Genomic DNA, 27,189 nt, shown 5'->3' with positions numbered 1-27,189 from the left:
GAGCGGCCACAGCGCCAGGCCAGGGGGAAAGGCTTTGTCTGGAAACGTGGAAGATGCCACGGCCCTGCTCGGGGTCCTGTGTGTGATCCTGTGCCTGTGCGGGAGTCAGACCCCGTGCTCTTGTATCTCACGTTTGGGCCTTTCCTCCCCCTCCATTTGCCAATTGCTTCTTTTTAATCGTTGTGGAAAGCTTAAGGCAGTTGAATTTGAGGTTTAATTTGGTGAGAAACTTTAATTTTGAACACTTGTTTTTGTTTCGAAATAGAATGAGAGGCCAAAATATATTAAGCTTGTTATGAAAAAAAGTTTAAAACTCAGGTTTCAGAATCATCTCTCTAAAGATCTTTTATTGCAACGATGGCGAGCAGGATACAATGTGTTATCTGTAGATTTTGAAACCAAATTATAAGAGGAAAATACTTCAGATTTGGATGAAATACCAGGAACCAATTATACCAAGGAAAAAGCAAATTTTAATTTCCATCCACAGCCAACAGAGCTTACGTTTTCAAGCTATCTAAAGGAGAGATCTCTGAATTCAAATTGCAAAGAGAAAGCACTTTGTCTCTTATCAAAGCATGAGAGAAAGAAGCTAACAGAGCTGTCATGGCCCAGCCCTCAAATCAATGATCCTCCAAAAAGGAATGTGGTAAAGAAATTACTGTTCTTGACTATATAAAGTAATATTTTTGATGGAAGTTGAACACTGGAGCAAACCCCCACTGTTACAGCCCAGGCACGACCCTTCTTCAAAGAGTACCAACATTTCTTAAGTCACAAAACGCTGCAAAGGACTGCAGGAGGAGGAGACCAAACGCTCCATCACAAGTGGGAGCAGGGGAGAGGCTGGGTGCAAGCCCTGCTCTCTGCAGGGGGGTGCAGGTATTTCCTGGGTGAAATTCTCAGATAATCCTGGGAAACAGACCTTCCCCTACATCACAGAAACAAATGTTTCCTGCTCTGCCTGGCCTGACCTGGATGGACAAATCTGGAGATTTGTACCCGGTTAAGAAGTGCAGTCAAACCTTCCTGAGGTCTCCTTCAGAAAAACGTCCTTTAAATGCAGAGTTCAAATTCTGGTACAGCATCACCTTAGACTGGAATGACAACCAGGGTGGGTTAAATCCCTATCCCCCTTTTGCCACATTGATGTATTAACCACAGAGGTGGGGAGGCCCTGGCACAGGGTGCCCAGAGCAGCTGTGGCTGCCCCATCCCTGGCAGTGCCCAAGGCCAGGTTGGATGGGGCTTGGAGCATCCTGGGACAGTGGAAGGTGTCCCTGCCATGACAGGGTGTGGAACAGGATGAGCTTTAAGGTCTCTTCAAACCCAAGCCATTCTGTGATTCCGTGATTCTATTTTCCCAAATTCCAATCCTCTTGCATTGTTGCAAAGTGCTGTTTTCTGGTGCAAGGCTGTTCAGTTGAGAGTTTCTCAGCCAGCATTGTTGATTCCTCTGTGGGTCACAGAAGCACATCACACCCAAAGCTCAGTTCCACTGCCACAGGTTTTGTGTCTTTGCTCAGAGGGCCGACATAAGCCAATGAATTTTGATTTTTCCTGTTAGGAGAGTGGGCATTGCAAGTTCTGCCCCAATTTACTTACTGTCCCCCAAACTACAAACAAATCAGAATGACTTAATTCATCTTCTTGAGAAAACAAGTGCAAAGAATAAAGATCAGAAAAGCAAACCCTGCAGCAGCTCAGAGTAAGGTTAAGGATTCTATTTGAAAATTTCATCAAAATGTTTTGGGACAAACAAGAACTTTTTGAGCAAAATTAAAACTTCTGCAGGAAATGTTAATCTTTGCTTATTTTTTTCCATCCCTTCCTCAGCATAAGAATTCTGTTAGGTTTTGGCATCATAAACTGTTAAAAAAAAATTAAAGCTGCATTGCTTACTTTTCCCAGAGATATTCTTTCATCCAAATCCCTATAAGTTTACTGAAAATAGTTTTAAAATGAATCCTTGGTTTCAAGTTTAATTAATTAAAGAACAGACAATGAAAATATCCTTGAGGTAGTTACAATTTCTCAAACCCGAATGAAGCTTTCAGAAATGGAGGTGCTAAACCAGAGCCAAGGGCTGGTACACCAGGCTGAGCTGGGACAGGGACAGGGTCAAGGGAGTGAGGTGGAGCCCATGGCTGTCCAGCTTTACATCCCACTTTGCTCATGAACTCCTGGGTGAAGCCCCAGAGGTCACCCACAAGGGGGTTTGGTGTCAGTGTGACCGTGCCCCAGGAGCTGGGGAAACCATTAATGCTGCTGGATTTGCTCTGTGGCTGTTTAGCAACACTCAGGAAAGGCCCTTTCCCCCTAGGGATGTCCATAGGTATGAGAAGTGCAGCACGGGCCCTTGGTGAGGGTTTTTGGGGTACTTGGACACCTGCCTGTCCTTGTGGATCTCTGTGGACAGTACGTGGGCAAGAACTTGGATCCATCCAAGGAGTTTGTTAATGCTCCTGGATGGCTTCTGGCTGTGGACATGCTGCAGCCCCATGTGCCCACACGTCCGTATCCCCACAGCTCGCTGTTGGTGAGAGGTCATCTCTGCAGGACTCAGATGAACTCTCCCGCTCCTCAGCTCTGCAGGGGCTGCCTGGTGGCAACGTGGCAAAGTGTGTGCGTGTGGCAGCTGTCCATGAGACACTCTCTGGGGTCATGTTCTGCAGAGGTGTTGGAAGCTCCAGCCATATAATTACTGTCAATCTGCTCCAAAGTGTGGAGATCAGAGCTCAGACAAACCCCTCAACAGAGCAAAAGGGAGACTTCCTGCTGGTTACAGTGAGCTGGACCTGAGAAGTCTCAGAATCAGCAGCCTACCTGGACCATAGCACAGCAAGATGCACCTATCTGGAGCCAGACGAGCTAAAATTAGGAACAAGGAGGTGTCCAGGTGAAGGCATTTCACATGCAGCATGATGGGCAGGACTCCTTATGTGCCTTTGCAGCACTGATGAGGGGCCAGGGAACATGGGCTCAGTGACAGCTGCATTCCTGGCACCCAGGGATGGTTAATTGCTCCTCAGGGAGCTGCTGGCTCTTTCTGGAATAGATGTGCATTCTTTCTAATAAAAGCTGTGCATGTGGGGATTGCTAATTGCTATGGCTTTCAGACAGCTCTCTACTCTCTTCTGGAAGCAGAAAAGCTGAAGTTCTTGGCACAGAATTGTTAGTAATTATATCAATTATACTAAACAAAAACCAACCCAACAGTTCTCTCCTTTCTTCAGTGTGTGACTCTGGCTCTGTAAGTGTTTTGTGTTATGATTTATACCTGAGGTAATTGGGCCGATTAGTGGGTAAATGAGACAGCACAGGCCAGGGCTGGCTCCTCACCTTCCACGGAGATGTTTTAATCTTTATTTCACCAAATCACTCAATTGGTTCTCCTTGCAAGCTTTAACCCGTTGCTTGCTTGCAGAGGAAGATGCCTTGCTCACGGAGCTGCTGGATGGCTTAGGAGAGGGACTCATCCCACACCTGCTGTCAAGCAGTGCTATGGGTCTGGAGAGAGGAAGACACACAGTGACTCCAGACGTCAGCGTGGACAAGATTTCCAAGTGACTTCATGGGCTCAAGCAAGGCTCTGCAGGGCACTGGCCTGTCTGTTGTGTGCAGGAGGAGGTGATTTTAAGTGGGATGTTCAAGAACAACAGCTTGTGAAAACCAGCAGCTGCTGAAAGTCTCAGCTTCCAGCTTTAGAGCTGCATCTGCTGCTGAGAGTTACGGGGTGTATGGAAAGCTTCAACATGACACTGACTCAAAAGTCCTGCAGTCACCTCAGACTTTACTCCATTTTCCCTTGTAGGGACTACAGGGTTAGGGAGAGAGGGAGCTGCCTGGAAGAACATCCAAAGTCTGCTGGTCTGAGGCATCTTTTTCCCTGAGCAGGTGTTCACATTTGTGCAGAGCCATGGTGAGAGGAGCAAGTCAGCACCAAATGTGAGTGTACCTGAGCTTGCCAGTTGCTTCCTTTGCTGCTGCTGTGGAGTGACAGCTCTGGGGAGGCAGAAGAACCTGTGTGGGATGGGAAAGGGAAGCATTTCCTTGGGCAGGACATTTTCGGGTTGGCTTCATATTGGGTTCCAGCATGCCTTGGAAGAGCCCCTTAATTGCTTTGAACCTTGTCTGTTTGATGAATATTTGAGGAGAAATCAACTGTCTTCTTGCCAGGAGCAGTCCAGAGAGGATGGTGGGATCAGGAACACTTATAGAAGGAACCAGGCAAATAGGGAAGTCCTTTTCTAAGGAGAAAAGGTCAAGAGTGGGAGATTCCTCCTTTCCAGAAGACAAGCCAATGCCACCAGTGCAGCCACTCGGGAGGTCTGGCCAGGGGTGGGGTGCATGCAGCCATCAGTGCAGTGAGTGTGTCGTGAGGTTTGTGTTAATCCTGACCTATAATCTGAGATCTTGCATTTTCTGTGTCACAGATCCAGCAGTTTCCAAGAACTGTCTTGTCCCAAGAACTGCTTCCAGAGTGTTTTGGAGGAGGTACAAGTGCATTTCCGAGCTGTTGGTAACATGACTGGCAGAATAACCAGAATAACCAGGGGATAACCAGAACCAGTCTCTCTGTTCCCTAACAGATGTGGTGCAGATCTCAAGCTATGACTGGCAGAAGCAAATTTACTCATATTTTACCATTTTCTTCTGGCTGTGAAGCATTTACAGGGGGAGTTGCAGCCTGGAAACCAACATAAATGCTCAATACCACGCTGTCAGGAGGCATCCCAAATTTTGCTGCTGTTTTTTCCTTCCTCTCACACATCAGAGCCAGTAAGAGCTCTCTGTCTGTGTGTCTTAGGCCAGTCACGTGCAGTAACTGGCCTGCAGCATAGACTGGGATGTTCCCCACAGCCCAGTCACCACAGGGCACTGGGACCTCAAACTGCAGCCCATTATCACGGTATTTTTTGCAACATATTGGGCTATTATTTCCCTTGATAAAGCTGGAGGATACTTGCCACCGAAGATCATGTGCAGCACTGAGTGGGGCAGGGCTGGGCTGATCTCTCTCCAGACCAGGGAGCTCCTCTGTGGTTCCCTGTCCACAGCAGAACACAGGACGTAAAGAAAGGACGTTCTGGAGGGAGAGCTGTGGCCACTGATGGTGTGAGGGCTGAGCCAGCAGCTCGGCAAGGAAGTGCTGGTCTCCCATCCCTCCCACCCCAGCCCTGAGACACGAGAGAGGTGCTCCTGTCTCCCTGGCCCCAGTGTGGTTGTGTGTCAGCTGAACAGAGCTGAGCTCACCAGAAATGTCTAATTGGTGCCTTCAGGCAATCGCGTCTCTCTTCCTGTCTGAGTTTATCTTGAAAGGCTCGACTGAGTTACCTCCTCTCCCATAATAGGATCTGAGTTCCTTGTAGTAACATAAGGAGGAGGTGATGTCACTGCAGCTAAACTTCTCTGATAACTTACTGACGACTGGGGCCAACACCTCAGCTTCTTTCTCAGGCAAAGCTCCCAGACTGAGTCAGTGCCTGGCTGGTGAGCTCCTGGGGAATTGCTGTGCGAGGAGCTGAGGGCACGGCGAGGGAGGATGGCTCCAGAGTCACCCTGCTCGAGGCCACTGTGTCCCCCATAGCCACACTGCCCTGCCAGCCAGCTCCACACGTGCTGCTCTTTCTGCCTAGCTCAGCACCCGCTGGGGCCCGCCCGACACACTGAGGCAGGAGCGTCTGGGTCCCTGAGCCTGCCCAGATAACCCAGAGGAGGAGCAAGGGTTCTTCTGTCAGCTGGTACCAACTGGGGTAGGACAAAGGCAGCCAGGGACTGCAGTGCTCACCTGGAAAGGGGGACACTGGGTTAAATTTCTGCTCTGCCTGTTATGTCTTTGCTGTCATAACGTACTGTAGATGCAGTGGGAGAATGGAGCTGGTGGAGTGGTCCCAGAGGAGGCCACACTGACAGCTGGAGCCCTTCTGCTCTGGAAACAGGCTGAGAGAGCTGGGGCTGTTCAGGCTGGAGAAGAGAAGGCTCTGGGGAAACCTCAGAGCTCCTTCTAGTGCCTAAAGGGGGCCTATAAGAAAGATGGGGCCAGACTTTCTAGTGGGGTCTGTAGCAATAGGACAAGTGGTGATGGTTTTAAACTAAAAGAGGGAAGATTCAGACTAGATATAAAGAAGAAAGTTTTTATGATAAGGTGGTAAAACACCAACACAGGCTGCCCAGAGAGGTGGTGGATGTCCCTTTCCTGGAAACATTCAGGGTTGGATGGGGCTCTGAGCAGCCTGCTGTAGTTGAAGATGTCCCAGGTCGTTGCAGGGGATTGGACAAGAAGACCTTTAAAGGTTGCTTTCAAACCAAAGCATTCTGTGATTCTGTGAATGCCACATTATTGCCTTGTAGCTCCTATACCTGGGCTCTCTGCCCCTGCCACAGAAGGGCTCACAGCCTTCAAGCAAGACTCACCAGTGCTGCCTGGTTCTATTTCCAGCTGAAAACTTGTGAAAACCGTCCCAGGCAGTGAATGGAGGTTCAAGACACAAACATGTTTGCAGTTGGCTGTGGAACAGGACCCGGTGAGAAAGTTTGCAGGGCTCTGTTTGGACTGAAATGAGTCTTCCCTCCTGACTCAATGGGGCATGTTTCTGTGGGAAGCTCTCCACAAGGGATGCTCAGGAAATGAAATCAGAGCAATACCTAGACTCCACACAAAGTGCCTTTGGTGTAGACAAGAGGGCTTTGTTATCCCCAGTTGCAAACACCTCCAAAACCCCTCAGGTCAGAACGGTACAAGAAGGATTGCCAAAATCTCTGTGCAGTTATAGAAACTGCTGAAAGCTGGGCAGCCATGCCAGCTCCCCGACCAGCCTCTCCCTGGGCCCTGGCATTGCCCCCTTGGCCACAGTGCCAGGCACAGGGAAACGGAGAAGGTGCAGGAAGAAGCTGGAGGCTGAGCAGAGTGGCTCAAAGGCTCACCAAGCAGTGGGGCCTGCATATTTGTTGGGAAACATGGTGTTCGTCAAGCATAAGGCAGCCAGAAAAGAGAAGGGAGAGCAGCCCTCAGGACAGAAGGAACGGGACATGCTGGGGAGAGGGGCTCTGAACAGCTCATGGCACACTGGAGTGCAGGCTCCAGCTCTGGGGCCCTCAGCAGAGAAACACATGGTTTTTGTGGGTCCAGAGGAGCCCATGGAGATGCTCTGAGGGATGGAGCCCCTCTGCTCTGGAGCCAGGCTGGGGGAGCTGTGGGTGTTCACCTGGAGAAGAGAAGGCTCCAGGGAGACCTCAGAGCCCCTTCCAGGGCCTAAAGGGGCTCCAGGAAAGCTGGAGAGGGACTGGGGGGGGGATTGGACTACATGACCTTTAAAGGTCACTTCAAACCCAAACCATTCTGTGATTCTATGATTCGAAAATTTCTCCCAATCAGAGAAAGTCTGTGATGTTTCTAAGCCAGACAAGTCAGAGACAGACTACTCTGACTCTTCAAAAAGCAGCTTTGGAACAGGAGCAGTATAAAAGCTGCCTGCAGCAGTACCTAGAGGGACTCCAAGAGAGCTGAAGAGGGACTTTACACAAGGGCATGGAGTGATAGGACAAGAGAGAATGGCCTCAATCTGAAGGAGGGTAAATTTAGATCAGGTATTAGGAAGAAATTGTTCCCTGTGAGGGTGGGGAGGCCCTGGCACAGATTGTCCAGGGAAGCTGTGGCTGCCCCATCTCTGGGAAGTGTCCAAGGCCAGGCTGGATGGGGCTTGGAGCAGCCTGGGCTAGTGGAAGGTGTCCCTGCCCATGGCAGGGGGGGTGGAATGGGATGGGCTTTAAGGTTTCTTTCTACACAAACCATTCCATGATTCTAAGATAGACGTTGCCAGTTTAAATATGTCCATTCCTTGCTCATCTCCCTATGTCCAGTTTACCCAGAGCTCCTCTGTGGTTCATCAGGAGTGGTTACACATCAGTGCTTGAACACCTGGGACCCATCTTCCCTTTGCACTGACGTGTCTATTGCATGGAACAACTGTTGTCCATCGTTTCTATCGAGTCATCACCAGGGACATGCAGCAAGCCCTGGGCGCTCATGTGGATAAGTGAGGGAGTTAAGGCTCATGATATAACATGGGTTATGTCCTGACAAAGGTTAATGGAAGCACACTGGAACTTACTACATGACTCTGTGAGGCAGGAGTGTGTATGTGGATTGTGGATGTGAGCTGTGATCATTATTCCTTTAGTGCTCACAGTGCACCCAGAACACACAGTGAGGGCACCAAGGCAGCACGTGCCTTTTCCTGAAAGCTCTTACAGCCTGAGATGGGAAGTGGCAGCGTGTTGGAGAGGGGGATGAAGGTGGAGTTAAGTTTCAGTGTTTGTCAGAGTCTCTTCTGAGGGACCTCTGCTTATTGAAAGGTGGGTTCTGCAGTCACTGTAGCATGGGCAGAGAAAGGTAGGAGCAATCTGGGTAGATGTGTGACCACCAGTGGCCCTGCTGGATTGCTGCAGTCAATACAGAGAAGTTTGGAGGTGACTGCAGCACCCAGTGGGCACAGCCAGGCAGGTACAGCCACTGCCAAGCTGCTGGACAAGCACAGCTCCAAACACCACCTGTGCTGTGACCTCTTCATTGGCAGCACAAGCGGGAATTCTGGAGGTGCTGGGGTGTGGCCAGGGAGTCCCTCACCATCACCCCCTTCCAAGGGTTGCCAACCACCTGCTCAATGAATGGGAAAATTAGAAAGTGAAGTCTCAAGAGAGAAATTGACTCAGGGGATCATCATGGACATGCTGGCCCAACTCAAGGTCATTGGGACCCGAATGACCTGCTCTCTGTACATGCCAGGAAAGGATTTCAAAAAGCTGCTGCTTTTTACACACTGTGTGCACAGATGGGGCATCTGATGCAGCTGGGGCAGTTTCTCTGTCTTGTATCTACACACACCATCCTTGGGAGGAGATACCAATTCATGCAGACACCTATTTTTCTGTATTATTTTCTAGTTCTGAAGTGACTGAAGTTTGCTAAGCTTTTAGCTGTTAGCCTGATAAACCACACAACACTCTTGTCTTCCTGGGAGATGAATCCAGGGATCCTTCACAGCACTGACACTCACAAGCATGAGGTACACGGACAGTGCCCTTACATAAATTTCAGTGCAACTCATGGCTCAAAACCAGCAAGTAATGAATGAAAAACAAATGCAGCACGGATTTATTGTGGCACTGCTAAAGTGAACTGCTCCTTGAGGACGATACATTGAACAGCTTGTGTGTGGTCATTAAATCTTCCTCTCAAAAATGCTGTTGAGACCATTGTACTGGGAGAACCACATTGCATTTCATGGTTTTTTTACTGCTAAGCAGAAAAGACTCTAATCTGACCAGCTGAGTTCCTCTTACTGACAGGAAAAAATCCATGTCTGTGATGTACCCACTAGCCATGCCTGCCTCCTTTCTGACTTGCTCCCCGAACAGTGGTTGCAAATTCAAATCCCTCCAGCTCTGGAGTGTAGAGAAATTCCTCCCTGGTTAGAGGGTAAGCTGCTCCTTGCACTTGTATTTTTGGGCAAGACGATCTCCTCTGGTAGATTTCCCTGAGGGCTGCACAAGTGTGTGCTGGGTCATGTGCAGGGGGCTGTGGGGAGCAGAGATGCTCAGCTCTGCTTTGGCACCCCTGCTCTGATGGGCTGTGTCAGCTTGGGGGGCTGGTTTTGCCAGATAAAAGGGACGGGTGGGGACAGGGACATTTTTCTTTTGCTTTCCAAGTGTAGGAAAAGCACATCTCCCCCAGCCTTACTCTCACAGAACTTGAAACCAGTTATAGGGTCTTTCTATAGCCAGAAGAGAAAAGCAGATTCCTCCAGAGAGTGATTCATCCCCCAGAGAGGGCTCTGAGATAACAGAGATGATTCACCCTCTGCAGATGCTGATCATTTTCCACTGCTGCTGGGGTGAGGTAACATCTAGACAGCCACGGTCAGAGGAGACAAAGCCACCTGGTCTGCCTGAGGGAGATGTGGGCACAGCAGAAACTTATCCAAAGTGAAGGAAGGTTGTGTAGTGAGACATCACCATGGTGGTGACTCAGAGGAATTTGATCTCCTTCCTGGCGGTATTTTAGGATCCTCCACCATGAGGGAAGGATCCAGCACCCCAGTCTCAGCAGAGGCACAAAGACACCAGTGCACTGGTCCCAGCCACTCAAATCCCAACCACAAACCTGGCCCAGGCTTCTTTGCATCCATGCCAAATGCCAGCATGGCTGATCCCCTGCTGTTACCTGTGGGCTGCAGGGAAGCTGCTTGTTGGGTCCTACCAAGAGCACAATGACCAAGCCACAGTTTTTGCCCCAGTAAAAGACAGCGATGCATGTTCTGCCAAGTGGATTTACCAATGGCTTTTGAAAATGCATTGTTGCTCTTCATTGCAGTAAAAATGACCATGATTTTCAGAGGTACTGGGGAACACACTCCAAACAGCATGGGGAGATGAGCTGAACGGCACAGAAAGTTGCTGCAATAAGAAATAAGGTCCAGCCCTGCTCGCTCTTTCCCAGTCAGGGATACTCTTGAACCCAGACCTGGGATTTGGATCAGGCCTGTATAAACAGAGGAACGAGTCCAAAATCTGAATCTTGAACTGTATTTGTATTCTAATACACCTCAAATTCTAATTCTCCTCAAACCTGGTCTGACCTTGCTAAGCTATTGTTGCCAGTCCTGGTGACAAACACAGATCTCCAGTGGCAGCTCAGCCTGGGTGGAGGGAAGAGCTAGTGCGTGGCAGGTTGGATGACAGCCCGTGGTACACAGAACCAGAGAAACCTTATCTGTTCAAAGTCTGTGCCAAAAAGCAGTAATTCCTCTGAATTCACTTTATAATTGATGAACCAAATTTTGAGAAGTGGCCTCAGGAGAAGACCTCAGTCCCTTCCAGGGACATCAGCCCACCTGAATCAAAATGGTATCATCTCTTCCCTGTCTGTGCACAACTGCACAAGCTACAGGGGCTACTGTGCCATTTTCAGGTGACTCCCAGACTGTGCAAGCTGTACCTGCGAGGAAGGATCATGGTGGTGGAGCCAGAGAACCTCCTGCTTCCATACAGCTACTGAGGAACACTAGCAGCAGCCAAACTTCGGCAAAGGTTCACCACACCACGGCTACCTCAGTGTGTGAAAATTAACTGAGGTACATCCAGATGTGTGGCACATCTGCCTGCAGTGTTCTCTTGAATGCGGTAAATGTCTGTTCTTGGACCCTCCCAGACTCTCTTCTTTGTAGAAATATTGTTAAACCCTGAAGTGCCAAAATGGAGATCAGACTTCTGAGAACAGGAGTGGGGACAAAACTCCACTGACTCGGTTGTGCTGCTGTCCAGAGCTGCCTGCTGGGAAGAGGGGCCTCAAGGAAAAGGGGATTTCAGAGATGGAACAGGAAGGTTTTTAGCAGCGTCCTCTCAAGTGGAAGGACAGCACGCTGCCGACACTGTGATACCCGTGCTGGGCTCCTTTTCCTGCTGCAGGAACGCTTGCTGCTGCAGAGGCGTCCATAAGAGGTGAAATCTGAGGTCCTGTGTGCTCAGCAGCAGCGATCACCAGGGAAACATCTGCGGTCACTTTGCTTCAGTCCGTACACTCCATCAGAGCTACCTCGCTGCTCCTCCCTGACCTCCTTTTCCCTGTGCTCCAAAAGGACTCTGTAGCCAGTAAATCAGGCTACGGGGCTGAGGTGGTCTTGCCACGAGACAGCTCCTGTGCCAGCAGACTGTAGGGCACTGCTCTGCTGTATTGACTTCATAGATACCTGTTTTCCCATAGCTTTTATCCTCTAAACAACCAATGGAAACAACACCTTCCCAAAACTGCACAGCATCATGTGTGATTTATAGAGAAGAATATTGCCGTGAACAGCAAACTGTCAAATCTCAATCAGATCAAAGAAGTGAAATGAGGAATGAACTGACTGGGCTCTTCAGGCCATGTTGATTCCAAAGGAATTTTTTTCTTCCTTCTGTCATAAGAATTTATATGCTTGTGAGAATCTGATCTGATGGGAAGAGCCTTCCTCCTTTGTCTACATCAAAGTCCACATGTTGTTGAATTGCTATAAGTCATTTTTTGCATTTTAATCTCTGGCCATATGTATGAAAACAATTACCTGCCTTAAGGGACAGAGGATGAAGCAGCCTTTATTGCATTTCCACAGGAGCCCAAATGGTGGCCAACTAATGGGATGGAGGAAGTGGATTGTTTTAGTTAGAGGTACAATTAACCTGCATGCAGAGTTACATGTCAGGCTGATTTAGCACTTATTGATTATGGGTCAAGTACAGCTGGAGTGGAATCAGAATATAATTGGAAATTACACCTTTAGCAACCAGGAAAATGATTTCAGTATTTTTAAGAACAATGTCTATGGCGCAGTTTCTCCTCCAGTTTGCATCCCATCAGCAAAGGATTCAGCAGGCCAGAGGAGCAGAGGACAGCACTGCTGTCATACAAGGGTCAGAAACGAGAAGGTGCTGCTGGTGGGGGCGGTGCTGAAGGGACCAGAGTGCTCCTCAGGGAGACTGTGGCTGAGTTCAGCTGGGAACAGCCGGTTTGTGGCAGAGTGGCAAGAGAATTCTGCAAATATTCCAGAGGGATGCAAGACTGTGTTGGAGAAAGGGGAACTAAAATGAGAGCAAGGCCAGGATCGCAGGGAATGGGGCCTCTTGGGCTGTCGCCCACCATCTGTGCATACTGGTGCTGACTGTGGCTACCTGTGCATGGGGTGCATTAGCCACGGGGTAGCAGAGTGTGGTTGGCTGCAGGGGACTGACGTGCTGGCATGGAGGGAAGCAGATACTTTCCTGCACATGGGAGGAATTGCCAAGAGACACAGTCACGGGTTGTTTTCCTGGATGTCATCAAGACAAACAGCAGGAGAGTCAGTCCTTGTGGGATACAGAGCTAGGGAATCACCCACAAGGCTCGCACCCAGTGTTTGCCAGCAGAATGGAGCATCTTGCCAGGGACACGAGAGAAAACCCAAAGTGCAGTGTGGAAAGGGGGCAAGGGGAGCTTGATCTCATGGTGCAGGATCTTGAGGCTTTAGCTCTTCTGGCTGGCACTAAATCCTCCCTTCCCCCTCCAGGCTGATACAGACAACACTCACCCTGAAGAGCCAGACACATGCTAAGCACCTTCCCAAAATGCTGATCTGCAAGAAACTCCCAAAAAAGCTTTCCATAGGCACTTGAAAAAGAAAAACCAGGAGTTTATCTTGATCTCTTAATCCACCAGGTTTCTTTTCTCTCTGCTTTCTCTACCTTGACAAGCTTGGTAATTATAATTTATAGCACCTGCTCGCTTTGAAATACCGTGGACTCTTTCTGCCTGGCAGAGGAACAGACACAGTGCCCATCTGCTTTAGGTAAGTGCTCACAAACCACAAAGTCGTTAATTAGACTGACACACGACTCTTCCAGAATGCACATGGTATGCTGTTACTGCACCTATAAACCACCAGCAGGCAGATACTCTGCCAGGGATCACAACTGGATCCCAGCATTACGTAAGGCCTTGGCACCCCTTGCAGGGCTCACAGCATTGCCATCAGGTGTGCGTGTTCTTTCTAATCCTCCCCACCAGGCTTCCCAACATGCTTCCCAGATAAATCAAGCCTGCTGGGAAGCAACTCCCTCACACTTGGTAGGAGGCTCGGTCTCCAGAGCTTGGCCTTGTCTTCTTTTGGAATCCAAGTTCCTCTTTGTACTCATCTAGTGAAACCTGCCAAGGTCTCCTTCCTGACAGCTGGGGCTCCAGGCAGTGATGCCTCCACATCCTGTAGCTGACAGGGAACAGGGCAGGTCTGCTTCTGGTCTGGGCGTGGCTGCAGCTTTGGAGGACCTGCAGTGAGGGGTGTTTGTAAGCACAGGGGAGTCTGATGTGGATGGGGCTGTCTGGGTGGGTTTCACACTTGCCCCCTCAGGGTGGCAGACATCCATGGGGCATGGACAGCTCTGGCTGGGGAAAGCCAAACCCTCTGTGAAGGGATGGTACAGACCACAGGAGGTCTCTGATGACAAACGGTTGGTGATACCCAGTGATCCAACCTGGAGCAGCCACGCCTTGGGTCAGTACATGGGGTGAGGGGCAATGGGCATCCTAGACCTACAAATGCCCTTTTGGCACAGAGTTATGTTGAATGACTGGAAACCTCCTCCTGGCTGGCCGCTATTCATAGCACCTGTGTGAGGGTTTGCTGGAGGAAGCCCTCTTACCGTGTTTGAAATGTTATTTGCCAAAACTCAGGACTGCAACTTCTTTGGTAAGGAAGGATATGGGGGGATCACACAGGGCAATGGGAATATCCAAGAGAAAGAATCCAAAGGGGAGTGCTCTGCCTCTCCCGTCTCACTGAAACTTGCCTGACCCATTATTTTGGCTTGCTGTCTGTCCTGTGAAGGATCTTCAGTAACCTGGGCTCCCAGGGAGTCAGTGTGCCTCACCTAGAGTAGTTAAACTTGGTGTTCTCCCAGTGCTGGCTCCACAGCATGTCTTTTGTGGGGGAACACGCAAAATTCTGTACACCTGAAGCTCATGAGCTGGCAGCTTTGGGAAAGCTCCTTGCCTGAAGACAGGCCCTCATCAGAAGGCAAGAAGAGGGGGAGGCCGACAGAAGCAGAGCAGTGTCTTTGTGACACCTGTGGTTCCCCTTTTTGACCTGGCCTTTTAGAGACAGATGTGAGCAGGACCCAGGCCATGGTACAGAGAGCTTGGCACGGAGAGCAAGCTGGAGCCCTTCAGCTTGTGTTCAGGCTGCCACAAAGCCACACGGGGGGAAGGCATGAGGGGTGCATGTGCCCCAGGCTTTCCTGGGGTCAGGGCACTCTGGAGTGGAGAGTTCATGCTCTGACTGTGCCCCCGACTCTGATCATTCTGGGCAGGGCACTCCTACTTCAACATGCATCAGCACCTGATGAAAAGGAGGAATGACTTCCCTTTTGCCCTCTGGGTGACAGCATTTATTGAAGTTTCCTCCTGCCTGGCCTTCCCTCTCTTCAAGCATGTATGTAAAGCTGATCTGCTGCTGTTGGGGGCTCCCAAACCCCCTGCAGCCTTCCAGCTGGGTCCTTACCTCACTGCATGCATCCCACAGAGCCTGAGGAGCGCCTGCTGCCTGCATTGCCCAGCACTCTGAGCCAGCAAGCAGAGGGACTTGAGTACAGGTCTGAATATGCCTCCTGCCTGGGAGTCGAGCTTGGACCCCAGCAGTGCAGCAAAGGGATGCTGCAGTTCAGTTCCAAGTGCCACCAAAGCTTGGGCCGTGTGTCCTATCTCATCCTCTCTAAATGCCCACAAGCCAAGACAGCTGCCACATTTGGAGACAATTGGAGTTCACTGACAGTTTTTTGCTACATTTCAACTCTAACTTTGTGCTGTGCAGGTAGTGAGTTCCAGCCTCTCTCTGTCCCACAGAAGCTAGAGCCTCCCTTTCTGTCCCACTTGTCTGGTCACCTCATCCCTTGAATTGATTGGCAAGTTTTTCTGATAGAACTAAGCTGAAAACAATTGATCTCAGTCTCCACTTAGTTCTGCTGCCTCTGTTGTAATCCTGAGAAAAGATTTGTGCATTGAGAAGTCTGTCTTTCCTCTCCTGGGTCAGTTTGTCCCTAAGGGATACACACTTCCCCTTCAAATCCTGCTTGAATCCCAGAATGACAAACATGGACACCATATGTAAATATCTGAAAGAGCAAGAAAATAACCAACACACAATCCCTTTCTGTCTGGTACTGGTTCCACCCCACTCCTCTTGGCTCCCATTTTCACCCCCTTCCCAGCTGTCCTGCTTGCTTAAGATGTGCTGCCAACATGCAAACAGAGAGTTAATATTTCACCAAGTGCCGTACAAGTCTGGTAACTCATGGACTGTCATGATGTGCCATGAAACCACTTCCCCTCCTGAATGGAAAAAAGGAGTCTCTGGGCAGCACAAATACACTGGGACTCAGATGGCCTGACTGGTAATGCTTGAAAACCACGCTGAGGGTGACCTATAGGTGTTCCAGGCTGGCGAATTTTTTGGCAATGGATACACAAGAGTCTCATAAACTTGCGGAAAATGACTCAGATATTTGAAAAAGAGGGGAAAAAATCACTCTAATGCAGACCTGCATGGAGTCTCTTGGTCTGAGGTGAGTAGCCACATTTGGAGAAGCCATGGCAGCACCAGTGGAAAGCAAGCAGAGCATCTCAGCCCTGTATTCCCCTTCAGGCACAGCGCTGTCCATGCTGTGCCACTGTGTTGGGTGGAGAGCATCTCTAAACATGAAGGAGAACTGTAGGACTCTGCAAGCACTGGCTGCTCCCACAGGGGAGCAGCACAGGATGAGACCCAGGATGCTTTCCAGGTCATGCTTGCACCAGTGTGAGGCACAGCCGTGGTACCATCTTGTAACACACCATGTGTCTCCAGAAATATCCCCACCCACCCGGAGCAGGGCTGTGCCTTGCAGCCACGCCAGGCTGTGTCACCAGATGTGGTTCTTGGGCCTTCACCGAGCCCAATGGTCTCTGTGTGAAGAGGAGAAAGTTGCTCTCTGCAGCTGCCTGAAAGGAGGTTATAGTGAGGTGGGGGTCAGGCTCTTTTGCCATGTCTCAGGTGATAGAACAAGAGGAAATGGCCTTAAGATGTACCAGGGGAGATTCAGATTAGAGATTAGAAATTGATTTTTCACTGAAAGAGTGGTCAGACATTGGGATAAGTTGCCCAGGGAGGTGGTAGAGTCATTGTATCTGGAGGTGTCCAAGAGGTGTCTGGGTGTGACACTCGGGGATGTGGTGGAGGGATCAATGTGGTGGCCCTGGGCTGATGGTTGGATTAGGTGATCTTGAAGGTCTCTTCCAACCTCAACGATTCTGTGACTCTGTGAAAGTGCAAATCATCGTCTTTGTCTGCACATGCCCTCCACACTTTAAAGAAGTCAGGCTCGAGACAGAGAAAGGGTTTGGTGTGGTCCTGATGCGAGGCAGAGCTGGGCTGTGCCTGTCCCCGTGGAGAATAACCATCCTGTGGAACACCCATCCTAGAGAACAGCTCCCTGCTGTCCTCTCCATGCTGAGGGCAGGTTTCACTGCAGCCTGTGGGTGATCTGTGCTCAGGGTCCTTCTGAGAAGCACTTTCTGCCCTTCCTTTAACCCCCTCAGACAAGGAAGAGTTCTCCATTGCATGGAACCCTTCTGAAACTTTTGCTTCCAGAAGAGACTGCCCCGCAGCTGTTCGTAGAGCTGGGCCCAGCCTCAGGGGCACACATGGAGAAGTGATGGCTGGGGACCTGACTGACCTCCTACAGCTTTACCCTGAATTCCTGTGAGCACAGAACAGGATGGGTGAGCTGGGTTCACTGATGGGATACCTACAGAAGTTACTGCTGTTTTGCTGTTTGCTTTTTGTTACAGAAATCTTTTCCTGGAGCTCTTCATCTTGTTGGCACAGGATGCCCAGAGAAGCTGTGGCTGCCCTGTCCCTGGAAGTGTTCAAGGACAGGTTGGACAGGGCCTGGAGCACTGTGGCCTAGAGGAAAGTGCCCATGGCAGGGGGCTGGAATGAGATAAGCTTTAAGGTCCCTTCCAATCCAAACAGCTCTATGATTCTATGGGTTTTGTGCACTCTGTCCCAAATACTTTCTCTCCTGGTGTCTGGTGGTTACACGTTCCCATTGTGCCATTGCAGAGTCTCAAATGAGGCGTGGAAATATCTTAACGTGGCGAGTGGAGGCAGGACACCTAGGTCCTACTCCTGACTTTGCTCTTGCCCTCGGGAGGATCACTTTGCCTTCCCATGTTTGTGCCGTTCTGGCCAGAGCAGTGGCAGTGAAGAACTCCTGGGAAAGCACTTCTGAGTGTGCAGGCAGAGACAACTGTGCTCAGGTGCATGAGGGACAAGATCCCACAGCAGTTTGCCCTGCAGCTTTCTGTGTCTACCAGTTCCCATTTATTTGCTCCCTGTGGCTTAACTTATCCCTTGCCTGTTTTTCTGATCAGGGGAGATGTGATGAAGAAGACCCAGCCTAACTGCAGCAGGTCCCACCTTCCTGAGGAGACGAGTGGGATACCTGCCTGGCTCAGGGAGAGAGCTGTTTCCAACAGATCTGTGCTGTTCCCAATACATGTCTCAATTTTTTGATACTCTTGGCCAGTTCTCAAATGGGCCTCCCAAAAAGGGTGGTAATTAGTCATCTGTGTGAATCTGACAGGACAAGAGGAAACAGCCTCAGGCTGTGCCAGAGGAGGTTCAGGTTGGACATCAGGAAGAGTTTCTTCACTGAGAGGGTTGTTAGGCACTGGAAGGAGCTGCCCAGGGAGGTTTGGAGTCCCCATCCCTGGAGGTGTCCAAGGAAGGACTGGATGTGGCACCCAGTGCTCTGAGCTGGGGACAAGGTGGGGATGGGGCACAGCTTGGCCTCGATGGTCTTGGAGGTGTTTTCCAACCTTGATGATTCTCTGGTTCTATGCTCTAACTCTAAAGAAGCCCTGGGCACTGTGTGACCATGAGAATGTGTACTGAGGCTCATTGGCTGGAGGGGCACTTTAGACTCCATCCCATGAAAAGTTGATTTTTCCTCGCAGGAGTTTTCCTTTGAACTTGCTTGCTCCCACTGTGCCTGGTGCCTGGTGAATACGCTGTGGGCCTGGCTGGGGTGGTTGGGAGCACTGGATGGAGCAGTCCCTTCCCCACCGTGGGCCACAGTGAAGAGCACAGAGACTCTTTGAGTGGATATTTTCCAATGTTCCTTGAAATATGCATTGGCTCTGGTGGCCTTTTCATCACCTTTCCCATCCTGAACTCAGGTCTTGTCAGGCCTAACAGTTTGTTTGTATTTTTTAAGATAGAGGCAGGAGTGGGAGGTCACAGCCCCAGTCCCTCCTCTGCCCAGTTTGTGTCTGGGACAGGATTCAGGGACGATGAGGGGCTGGGAAAGCAATCTGAGCCTCAGAGGAGGAGCTGGGGAAGGCACAGAAGATGTGGCTCTGTTACAGGGGAATGAGGACAGGTATCTTAAAAATGGATGATGAGGAGAGGGGGAGTGAAGGAGCCCAGAGGGACCAGGCATGGGTGCTCGTGCACTGCTGAACTGCAGGGGTGAGGGGCTGAGGGAAGCTCTGAGAGGGCAGTACAGCCTAGACAGGTTGGTTCACAGCAACAAGGCTGCTTGGGAAAGGCAGTAGGTCCCTGCTCAGTCACCTTGGATCCTGGATGGGAACTGACCAGCTTGGGCAGCGTGTTCTGGAGGCAAATGGGACACAGGTGGCTACAGCGGCCTCTGGTCACTGTGCCTGTGGCTCTTGAAAGCAGTCCTGCTGCAGCAGGCATTAGGCATATCCAAGCCAGACCTGCCCAGATACTCAGCCCTCTGATTTTATTTCAAGCCTTGTCTCCCTCAGGTTGTCTAAAGCAGCTTATTTCTTCCTAAAATTTGCTTTTACTCTTCAGTTTCTGCAGGAAGAGCACTGGATCCCAGCTGGCCCTAGCTCCCACTGACCCAACCTTGGAGACACCTGGAAAACCACCCTGGATGAGGTGGCCTCAAAGTGCATCAGGAGCAGGTACCTCTGTGCTAACTCGCACAAACCATCCTCCCACTCTGCCCCTTAAACGACCCCCAAAGTGTTGCAAGTAGCTTCTTGGAATGTTTTGCATTTCTCATGTGCCCTGTGGTATTTTGGCAGGAGCTGTGGGCTGAGGAGATGGAGCATGTGGACCTCCCAGCACTGGCCCAAGTCGCCATCCATCAGTGGCGAATGCCCCAGGACTGGTGGCCAGAGCTGGAGTGGTGGCTGTGCAGGCAGCTGAACCTTCAGAAACAGAGGTTGGCTCCCTGCAGCCACGGGCTCTGGTGTCACTGGCTGTCACACACTTGCAAGGCGGAGGAGAGACAGGCTGAGGGGGAAGGGGTGTTCCTGGGGCAGCTGTCTGGCAGTGACCTTCCACGTCACACTTCCCTTGAAAGAGAAGTCACTTGGAGAACAATCTCATCTCAAAACCCCTGGAGTGGGGGGGTCTTGACTCTGGCACTGTTGGTGATGTCAACACAATTTAATAATAACCGCAACCATGCGCTGATGATGTTTCAACAACAAATGTTTCAAATCTCTTCTGGCAGAAAGAACATTCATATCCTGCACAGCCAACACCCCCCTTGCAAATTAATATTTAAATTAATATTTACAGAAACTCCTACTGGGTACTGGGAAGGCCACACATGGAGAACTGTGCCCAGTTTTGGGGTGCCCTGTGTAAGAAGGATGAAGAGGAATGAGACAGGTCCAGTGGAGGGCTAGTGGCTGACTCAGGGTCCCAGGGCATTTGCCCCATGAGTAGAGGTGGAAGGAGCAGGGTTGGTTTCACTTAGCAGAGAAGAGGCTGAGAGGAGAACTGCCAGGGACTCATAACCAAAGGTGATGGAGCCAAGCCCTTCAGGGTGGTTCCAGGTGATCAAACAAGGAGTAATGGCCACAAGTTGCCTTCCAGGAGTTTTAGGTTGGACTTGAGAAAAAGCTTCTTTCCCTGGAAGAGCAGCCCCAGGCTACCAGTGAGAGGGGAATCTGTGCTTGGATAGACAAAGCTGCAACTGCCACCCTGAGTATTTGGGGTAGTCCTGCTCCAAGCAGGAGACTCCCAGAAACTGCTCCCAGCTAACATTTCTGTGATAAAAGAGCTGTGTAAGACTAGGACTGAAGTTAAGGATTGAGGGATAATGTCAGTTTTTCAGTGGTTCAGCCCAACTCAGAACGCTCTTACAGGCTTCAGCTGTGCTCCCTGCACCAAACACACCTTCCCTAAATTCACTGGCACTGCCAGGGTCTGGTCTCAACTGTGCCCACACCCAGGAAAACTCTAAGTACTCCAAAGTCGTGTGGATTTTAGTGAGCACAGGAGCATAAACCTGCTGTGGGTATAGGTCCTTCGAAGGAAAAGCACAATCCCAGCCTCAGCTTCTTCCCAGGGCTGAATCGCTGGAAGTCTTTAAAGCAGTTCTTCCCTGGCACAATTATCCTGCACTTGGGTGAAACGGCCCAGCTTGCACTTGGACAACCCAGAGTGTCCTCTGTGCTTGCTGGCAGGTCCCTTCCCCACTGTGGGCCACAGTGCAGAGCACAGAGACTCTTTGAGTGGATATTTTCCAATGTTCCTTGAAATATGCATTGGCTCTGGTGGCCTTTTCATCACAATGCACACATGGGGAGCTGTAATTTCAACATCCTCTACCAAGACAGTGTTTCTTCCTTGAAAACTGCCCTCCCCTCCCTTCCACTCTAAGTGACAGTAATCTTTGCATAAATTGGAAAAGAAAAGGAAGAAGGAACAGAACATCCTTGACAAAGGAACTAATGACTCAAATGCTGGGAAGCCTGGGGCCCCCAAGGGACTGTGCAGCTCGTAGCATTGATTTTTAATGACTTACAGAGATTGGAGATTTGGAAGATCTCTCAGTGCCTCTGCAGGGATGCGGCTCAGCTGATTGTTCTGCAACATCCTATAATTAGAAAAAAGAAAACTTTGTTAAAAAAACAACAGCAACAGCCTGACACGAAATGGAAGATGTTGCTGCTTGTTTCTGAAGATGTTCTGGGCTCTTGCTGGAAAGCTGGAGTGGTTGGAAAGCACCATGTTGGCCAGCCAGGGCTCTTAAGCAAGCTTAAGGTGGCCAGCCAGTGAGCTGCAGCCCAGTCTGGCCCAGGACTTGCAGCAGAAGGGCCGAGGGGTGAGTTTGGTGCTGCACTGGGGGTCTGCTGGGAGGATGTCACCACAAAGGGGCCTCTGCCCTGCAGATGTGCATCTGTTACCCCAGACTGGCACCAGTGGTCTGAGCCAGGCTGTGCCACATTTATCCTGGAGTCAGGCATCCTCCGCCCGTGCGTGCCAGTGGTTCCCTCCAGAGGGGGTGGAAAGCAGCCCGTGGCAGGTTTCCTATCCCACTGTGGCCAGCTGCAGACACAGTGGGTGAGGAGCCGCTCCACAGCTGTTTGCTCAGGGACCTGGCAGCCTTGGCACCGCCTGCAGCAGTGACTGGAACTGCTGTGGAAACAACCAAACCAGCTCAGAGACTCCAGAGAGAGCAGGTGCCTGGGGCTGTTGGGCTGAACAGGCAGGACCCAGGAGGATCCCTCAGAGATGGAAGTGAGTGCAGGGCATGGAGAAGGGCTGTGGACACGGAGACACCTACACAAGAGATGGGAAAGGAGGAGACAAAGGTGACAGTGCACCCAGGGATGGGTGTCTGCCCGGCTCTAGGGATGGAGGCAGAGTAAGAACCCCACTCCAAGGGGTGTTTCAGACGTGGTCAGACACAATCCTCTCTCACTGACCTACTGGAGCACCACACATCTGAGTTTACTTGTGTCATCATCTCAGCATCTCTGCAAAGGCTCCGTTTTTGACTCTGGACAGGCTTCTGTCCTGAACCTACTTGTTCCTTCCAGAACTGGGACATCACTGATGTGCTCCTCTGGGTAACAGACACATCCCAGCACGGTAGCTGGGCCAGGGGAAGTGCCTAAAAAAGGAAAGTCTTACATATCTGAGGCTACTCTTTACAAAACCTTCCAAGAGTGATTGGAGATGGCATGAAAAAGAAAATGGTGCTTAAGGTCCTGCCATCATTTACCGGCAGTGTCAAAGGAGCAGGGCATGAGGGGCAGCCCAAAGAGCACGGATGTAAGCAAGAAACCTCTCCATTGCTGTGGCTGCAACCTTACTGCCACGGACTCAGAGGTCTGACATGAAAGGAAAGTTGGAAAGAGACAACTTTTAAAAAGGAAACCTATAGGCCACACAACTCTGACTTCTGGAAGAAAATGGGGACTTACCAGTAAGTTATTTGTATGAACACAGAAGAAAGAGCAGGGAAACAAGGAACTCTCAGCAGTAGCTAGTGAAAAACGGGTTGTGCCAAATTTTTTCTATACAGGGTAAAAGACCATAAGAATGGAGAAGAAAGAATAGACACCAGCTACCATGACTTAAGCTTTCCTTTAGTAAAATGTTAAATTTTGACAGTCAGTGCAGGAGAGAAGATGTGTTTGGAACAAAAGGGCAGCAGAGAGGCCATGTTTAATAAATGGTTCCCTTCCAAATGAAGAACATGATTAAGGGCCTACGGCATCTCACCTGGCATTTTTGCCAACAGCTTGCACATATGAGGAGGGTGTGGAGAGAGGCTGGTGTGGAAGAGCAGTTGGGGAAATGCAGAATTCTACAGGGAAGCTGAGGGACAGAGCACAGATACAGCTGGGCATTGGCTTACAGCTCTGCCTGGGCTAGTGGGAATCACAGGAGAGCCAGGACAGGACAGAAGTGCTCTTGGGAGAGTGCAGGGACCCTGGGGGGGTGACTACAGGGGGTGTGAGGAGCAGGACACCAACTGTGAGGCCTCTGCTCCTCTTGATGCTGGGCAAGCTTTGGCCAGGCCACACCGTCCCACCTGGGACCTGCCCTGCAGGACACCGGCCAGCAGCACGGCAACCAGATGACAACAGGCAGAAGGGTGAGGAAATGCCAAATCCTCACCTGTGGGGAACCTCAGATAGAGGTTCCAGGGGTGCTAGAAGAGAGTGTGGCTGATGTGGCTCCCCCGCCCATGTCCTCCTCCTGCAGCTCCTGTGCACGGCTGCTCCCTGGGCAGCACAAGGGGGGCCCCAGGGGTCCCGCTGCTCACAAGGGGCACTCCAAGCCTCTGGCACGCTGACAATCACAGATGCCTGCCCCCTCAGCTCCTCTGGAGTACCCCACTCACACCACCCTGCCGCTCTCATTTCCCTCTTCCCCTCCCTGGGGGATCTTCTCCCCTCCTGCTCGCTGTGCTCACGGGTCGAGGGCAGGGCCCACCGAGCACCAGGAGCTGCCTCGCTGCTGCACCCAGAGCCCATTGCCATGGGGGACACGCTGCAAGGCTGCTGGGAGCCCTCTGAGATGAGTGTCGCCCACGCAGGACACGCGGCTGCTGTGAGTGTGCCCTGGCAGGTCCATAGTCCTGGGCCGTGCTGCTCCCTCCATGCTGTGCAAGGGGCCTGGCAGCCCCAGGGAGGGATCCCGGGGCTGTTCTCTGCAGCCCTCTGGGATGGGAAACCTCACCCACGTGGGCAACTGTCCCACAAGGACCAGCACAACCTCTGGGGCTCCTGGTCCTGCACATGGATTTGTTTCTGCAGCCAAGGTGTGCTGGGGAGATAAAACACTGGCTCCTGCAGCCCAGTGAAGTGGAACAACAATTCATGTCTGTTAAAAACCAAGAGCATGCAGAGCTGAACATAGAGTGATACTGAGTGGGGCTTTGGAAAGTGCTTTTGGAGTTTTGGTGGGACACACATTGAATCTCCCTGTCTCTCTGAAGTCTGAACCTGGTGTTTAGTGTGGATCATAGGAAGTATCTGAAGTCAGTGCTAGAGCAAAGCCCATTGTCACACTTCTGCTGGATCCTGCTGCCTTCCATTTATTACAAGTCCCTTCTCCAACCAGTAAAACAGACTGAGAGACTTTCCAGACCACCATCAGCATGGTCTGGTTCCAAAATGAAGCCATTTTGGTGCAGACAAACAATATTTAAAGAAGATGCTTCAGAGACCTCAAAAACCACTGGAGTGGTGGACAATGCTGTTTTTCACAGCAGCAGGGCAGTTAGAGAAGTTTTCAGATGCTGGGACTGGGACAAGAACCAGTGCTTCTTCACATTGCACATAATGAATGCAATAACTCTTCATCAGAGCATGACACAGAGAAGCCAAAAACCAGTTCCAAACAGAGTTTGATAATATGGACAGGGCCACCCTGGTATTAAACAAGAAGTTCTTCATTCAGCCTCCAGCTCAAGAAACCTCCAGCTTTGCTTACAGAGACCTCAGGTTTGAGCAGGAAGAGACATGCTGCATTTATCACTGGGTGTCCCAGGATGACTCTTCTTACAGTCTGGTATCAAGGACAACCCCCATCAGGCCCTGCTGACTGTGGTCAGTCCTTACACATTGTGTTAAACCACCCTCGCATAATATTGGGTTTTTTTCATAAACAACATACACCATGATTTTGGGAAGAGCTCAGATAATTGTACCAAAGCCTGGGGGATGATGCCAGGGACACCCTGACGTGCCTGCAGGATCACATCTCCTCGCTGTGGCACCTGGTTCCTGGGGCTGCTCCACACCGGGGTGCCGGGGCAGTGCTCTAACGTGAGGATGGCGCAAAGGTTCAGAGGACAGCAAGGCATCTGCAGAGCTGGGACAGGGCTACTGCATCCCTCTCTGTCTAAGCTGTGGCATTTTGGCCTTTGGGGGAGGACAATGCTGTAGCTCACTGAGGAGAGCACCTGCAGCAGGAGCCCTGGGCTCCAGGCCATCTCCAAGGATGGCCGACACATTCTGCTTTAAGAGGTCACTGCACGATTTATGTCAACAGCATTGAAAAGAGGGAACAACTCCACAAACCAGTCACCTGCCATCGCCTGACTTCATGGTCCTAAAAGCCTCGGGCAGACACTGTCCTGTCCCTACATTCATGCTTCCCCAGGAAAGGAAGCTGCTTTCCAGGGTGTGAGCATGGATGATGGTGCAGGGATCTGCGTGGATCCCAGGTCTGCTGCAGGGTGACTGACTGAGGCACAGATGGTCTGTGAAGCTGGACCTCAGTCTACAAGATCACAGCAACGCTGAGATCCCAGATCACACTGGCCTTTGTCTGTCAGCATCTGTCTATTCCTGCCTCTCCATCAGCTCCTTCAAACAAAATCCCTGGATTTCATTGGCTTTCCTACAGCAAGGTGCTGCTTCACAGAAGCTTGGAGACAACTTAGTCAGGGCTTAAATTCTTGTGCCCATGGAGCAATCCCACTCTAGCTGATGTGGTTTCTCAGTTGCTGAGTCTAATTCTCTTAGGATTTACTCAGGGTGGGGAGGCCCTGGCACAGGTTGCCCAGAGAAGCTGTGGCTGCCCCTGGATCCCTGGAAGTGTCCAAGGCCAGGTTCGGGGCTTGGAGCAACCTGGGCTAGTGGAAGGTGTCCCTGCCTGTGGCAGGGGTGGAATGGGATGGTCCTTAAGCTTGCTTCAAATCCAAACCATTTTGCGATTGTATGACCTTACTGGTTGATGAGCCAACTTCTGGACAAGCTGATGAACACGACAAGAAAAGACTGTTCAGACCAGCAAGGACTCAAACCCAAGCGTGGATGGAGCACTGTCACCTCGCTTGGCACTGTTCAGGTGATGCCAGGGCTTGCAGACGCTGGCAGACATGGACACACCACCTGCTACCCACAGCAGTCTGACTGGAACCAGAGTAAATCACAGCTCCTCAGAGGTCGGGTTTCATTTTCAGAAGTAGGAGGATTGTTTGTTGGCAGGGACCACGCCTGAACGACCAGAAAAATGTTGGGATCAGGTCCCATCACACCAGGATCCTTGCACAAGAGAGTCTCAGCAGACATCCAGCCCTCAGAGGTACAGGCCTGTGCATGATAAAATGTCCCCATCCTGGGAGGCTGAAGTGACTCAGCCAGCACAGTCAAAGGGCTGTTATTGCTGGAGGCAGCTGTGCCTGGAGCCCATGCATGGGGATTAAAGACATTCCAACCTCTGCACGTTCCTCTTCCCTCCCAATGGGAGCGTCTCTTGGATGTGCCACACCATTCCCTTTGTCTCAAAGCCATTTCTGTTCTGCACAGGCTCAGGGCTGTCCAGGAGGTAGGGTTTGTCTAGGGATTTGAAGTGTCCCAAGCCAGCTCCATGCCTGCTATCCTGGGGCAATGTGGCTTTTTTGGTGATGTTTTTGATGTGTGTTCACACACCAGGTGAGCCAGCACCTGTCCTGGACCCCAGGAGCTGCTGCGGTCACTGTATAGGAGGAGAAGAGGAGGGACTGGTGAGGTGGCCCCTGGGTAGGGCCCATCCAGGGGATGTGGCATGTGCTGAACAAGGCCACTCTTGCCAGGCTCTGTCCAGCCTACCTGCTGGTGGAGATGAACCATGGGCAGTGCCAGGGCAGTGTGTGGTGGGAGAGGGTTCAGGCAGTGCTGAGCCAACACGCTTGAGCTGGGCAGGATGGGCAGTGCTGGGCAGTGCTCACACCCTGGGCTGTGCAGGGCAGTGCTGGGCAGTGCTGGGCAGTGCTGGGCAGTGCTCACACCCTGGGCTGTGCTGGGCAGTGCTGGGCAGTGCAGGGCAGTGCTCACAGCCCGGGCAGTGCAGGGCAGTGCAGGGCAGTGGT

The 27,189-nt window shown here is 51.0% G+C and overlaps 1 protein-coding gene across 1 annotated transcript in view; it reads right to left on the bottom strand.

Moving 5' to 3' along the window:
- The window catches only part of LGR6 (leucine rich repeat containing G protein-coupled receptor 6), a 152,029-nt gene that overhangs the window by 52,487 nt on the left and 72,353 nt on the right, over positions 1–27,189 (bottom strand). Inside the window, 1 exon segment of the mRNA XM_017739816.1 lies at positions 21,400–21,471. Coding sequence (XP_017595305.1) covers positions 21,400–21,471 — 72 coding nt within the window.

The sequence above is a fragment of the Corvus brachyrhynchos genome, unplaced genomic scaffold (genome assembly GCF_000691975.1).
Source record: "Corvus brachyrhynchos isolate BGI_N302 unplaced genomic scaffold, ASM69197v1 scaffold67, whole genome shotgun sequence".
Taxonomy (NCBI): Eukaryota; Metazoa; Chordata; class Aves; order Passeriformes; family Corvidae; genus Corvus; species Corvus brachyrhynchos.
This window is presented reverse-complemented; position numbering and strand designations above follow the sequence as displayed.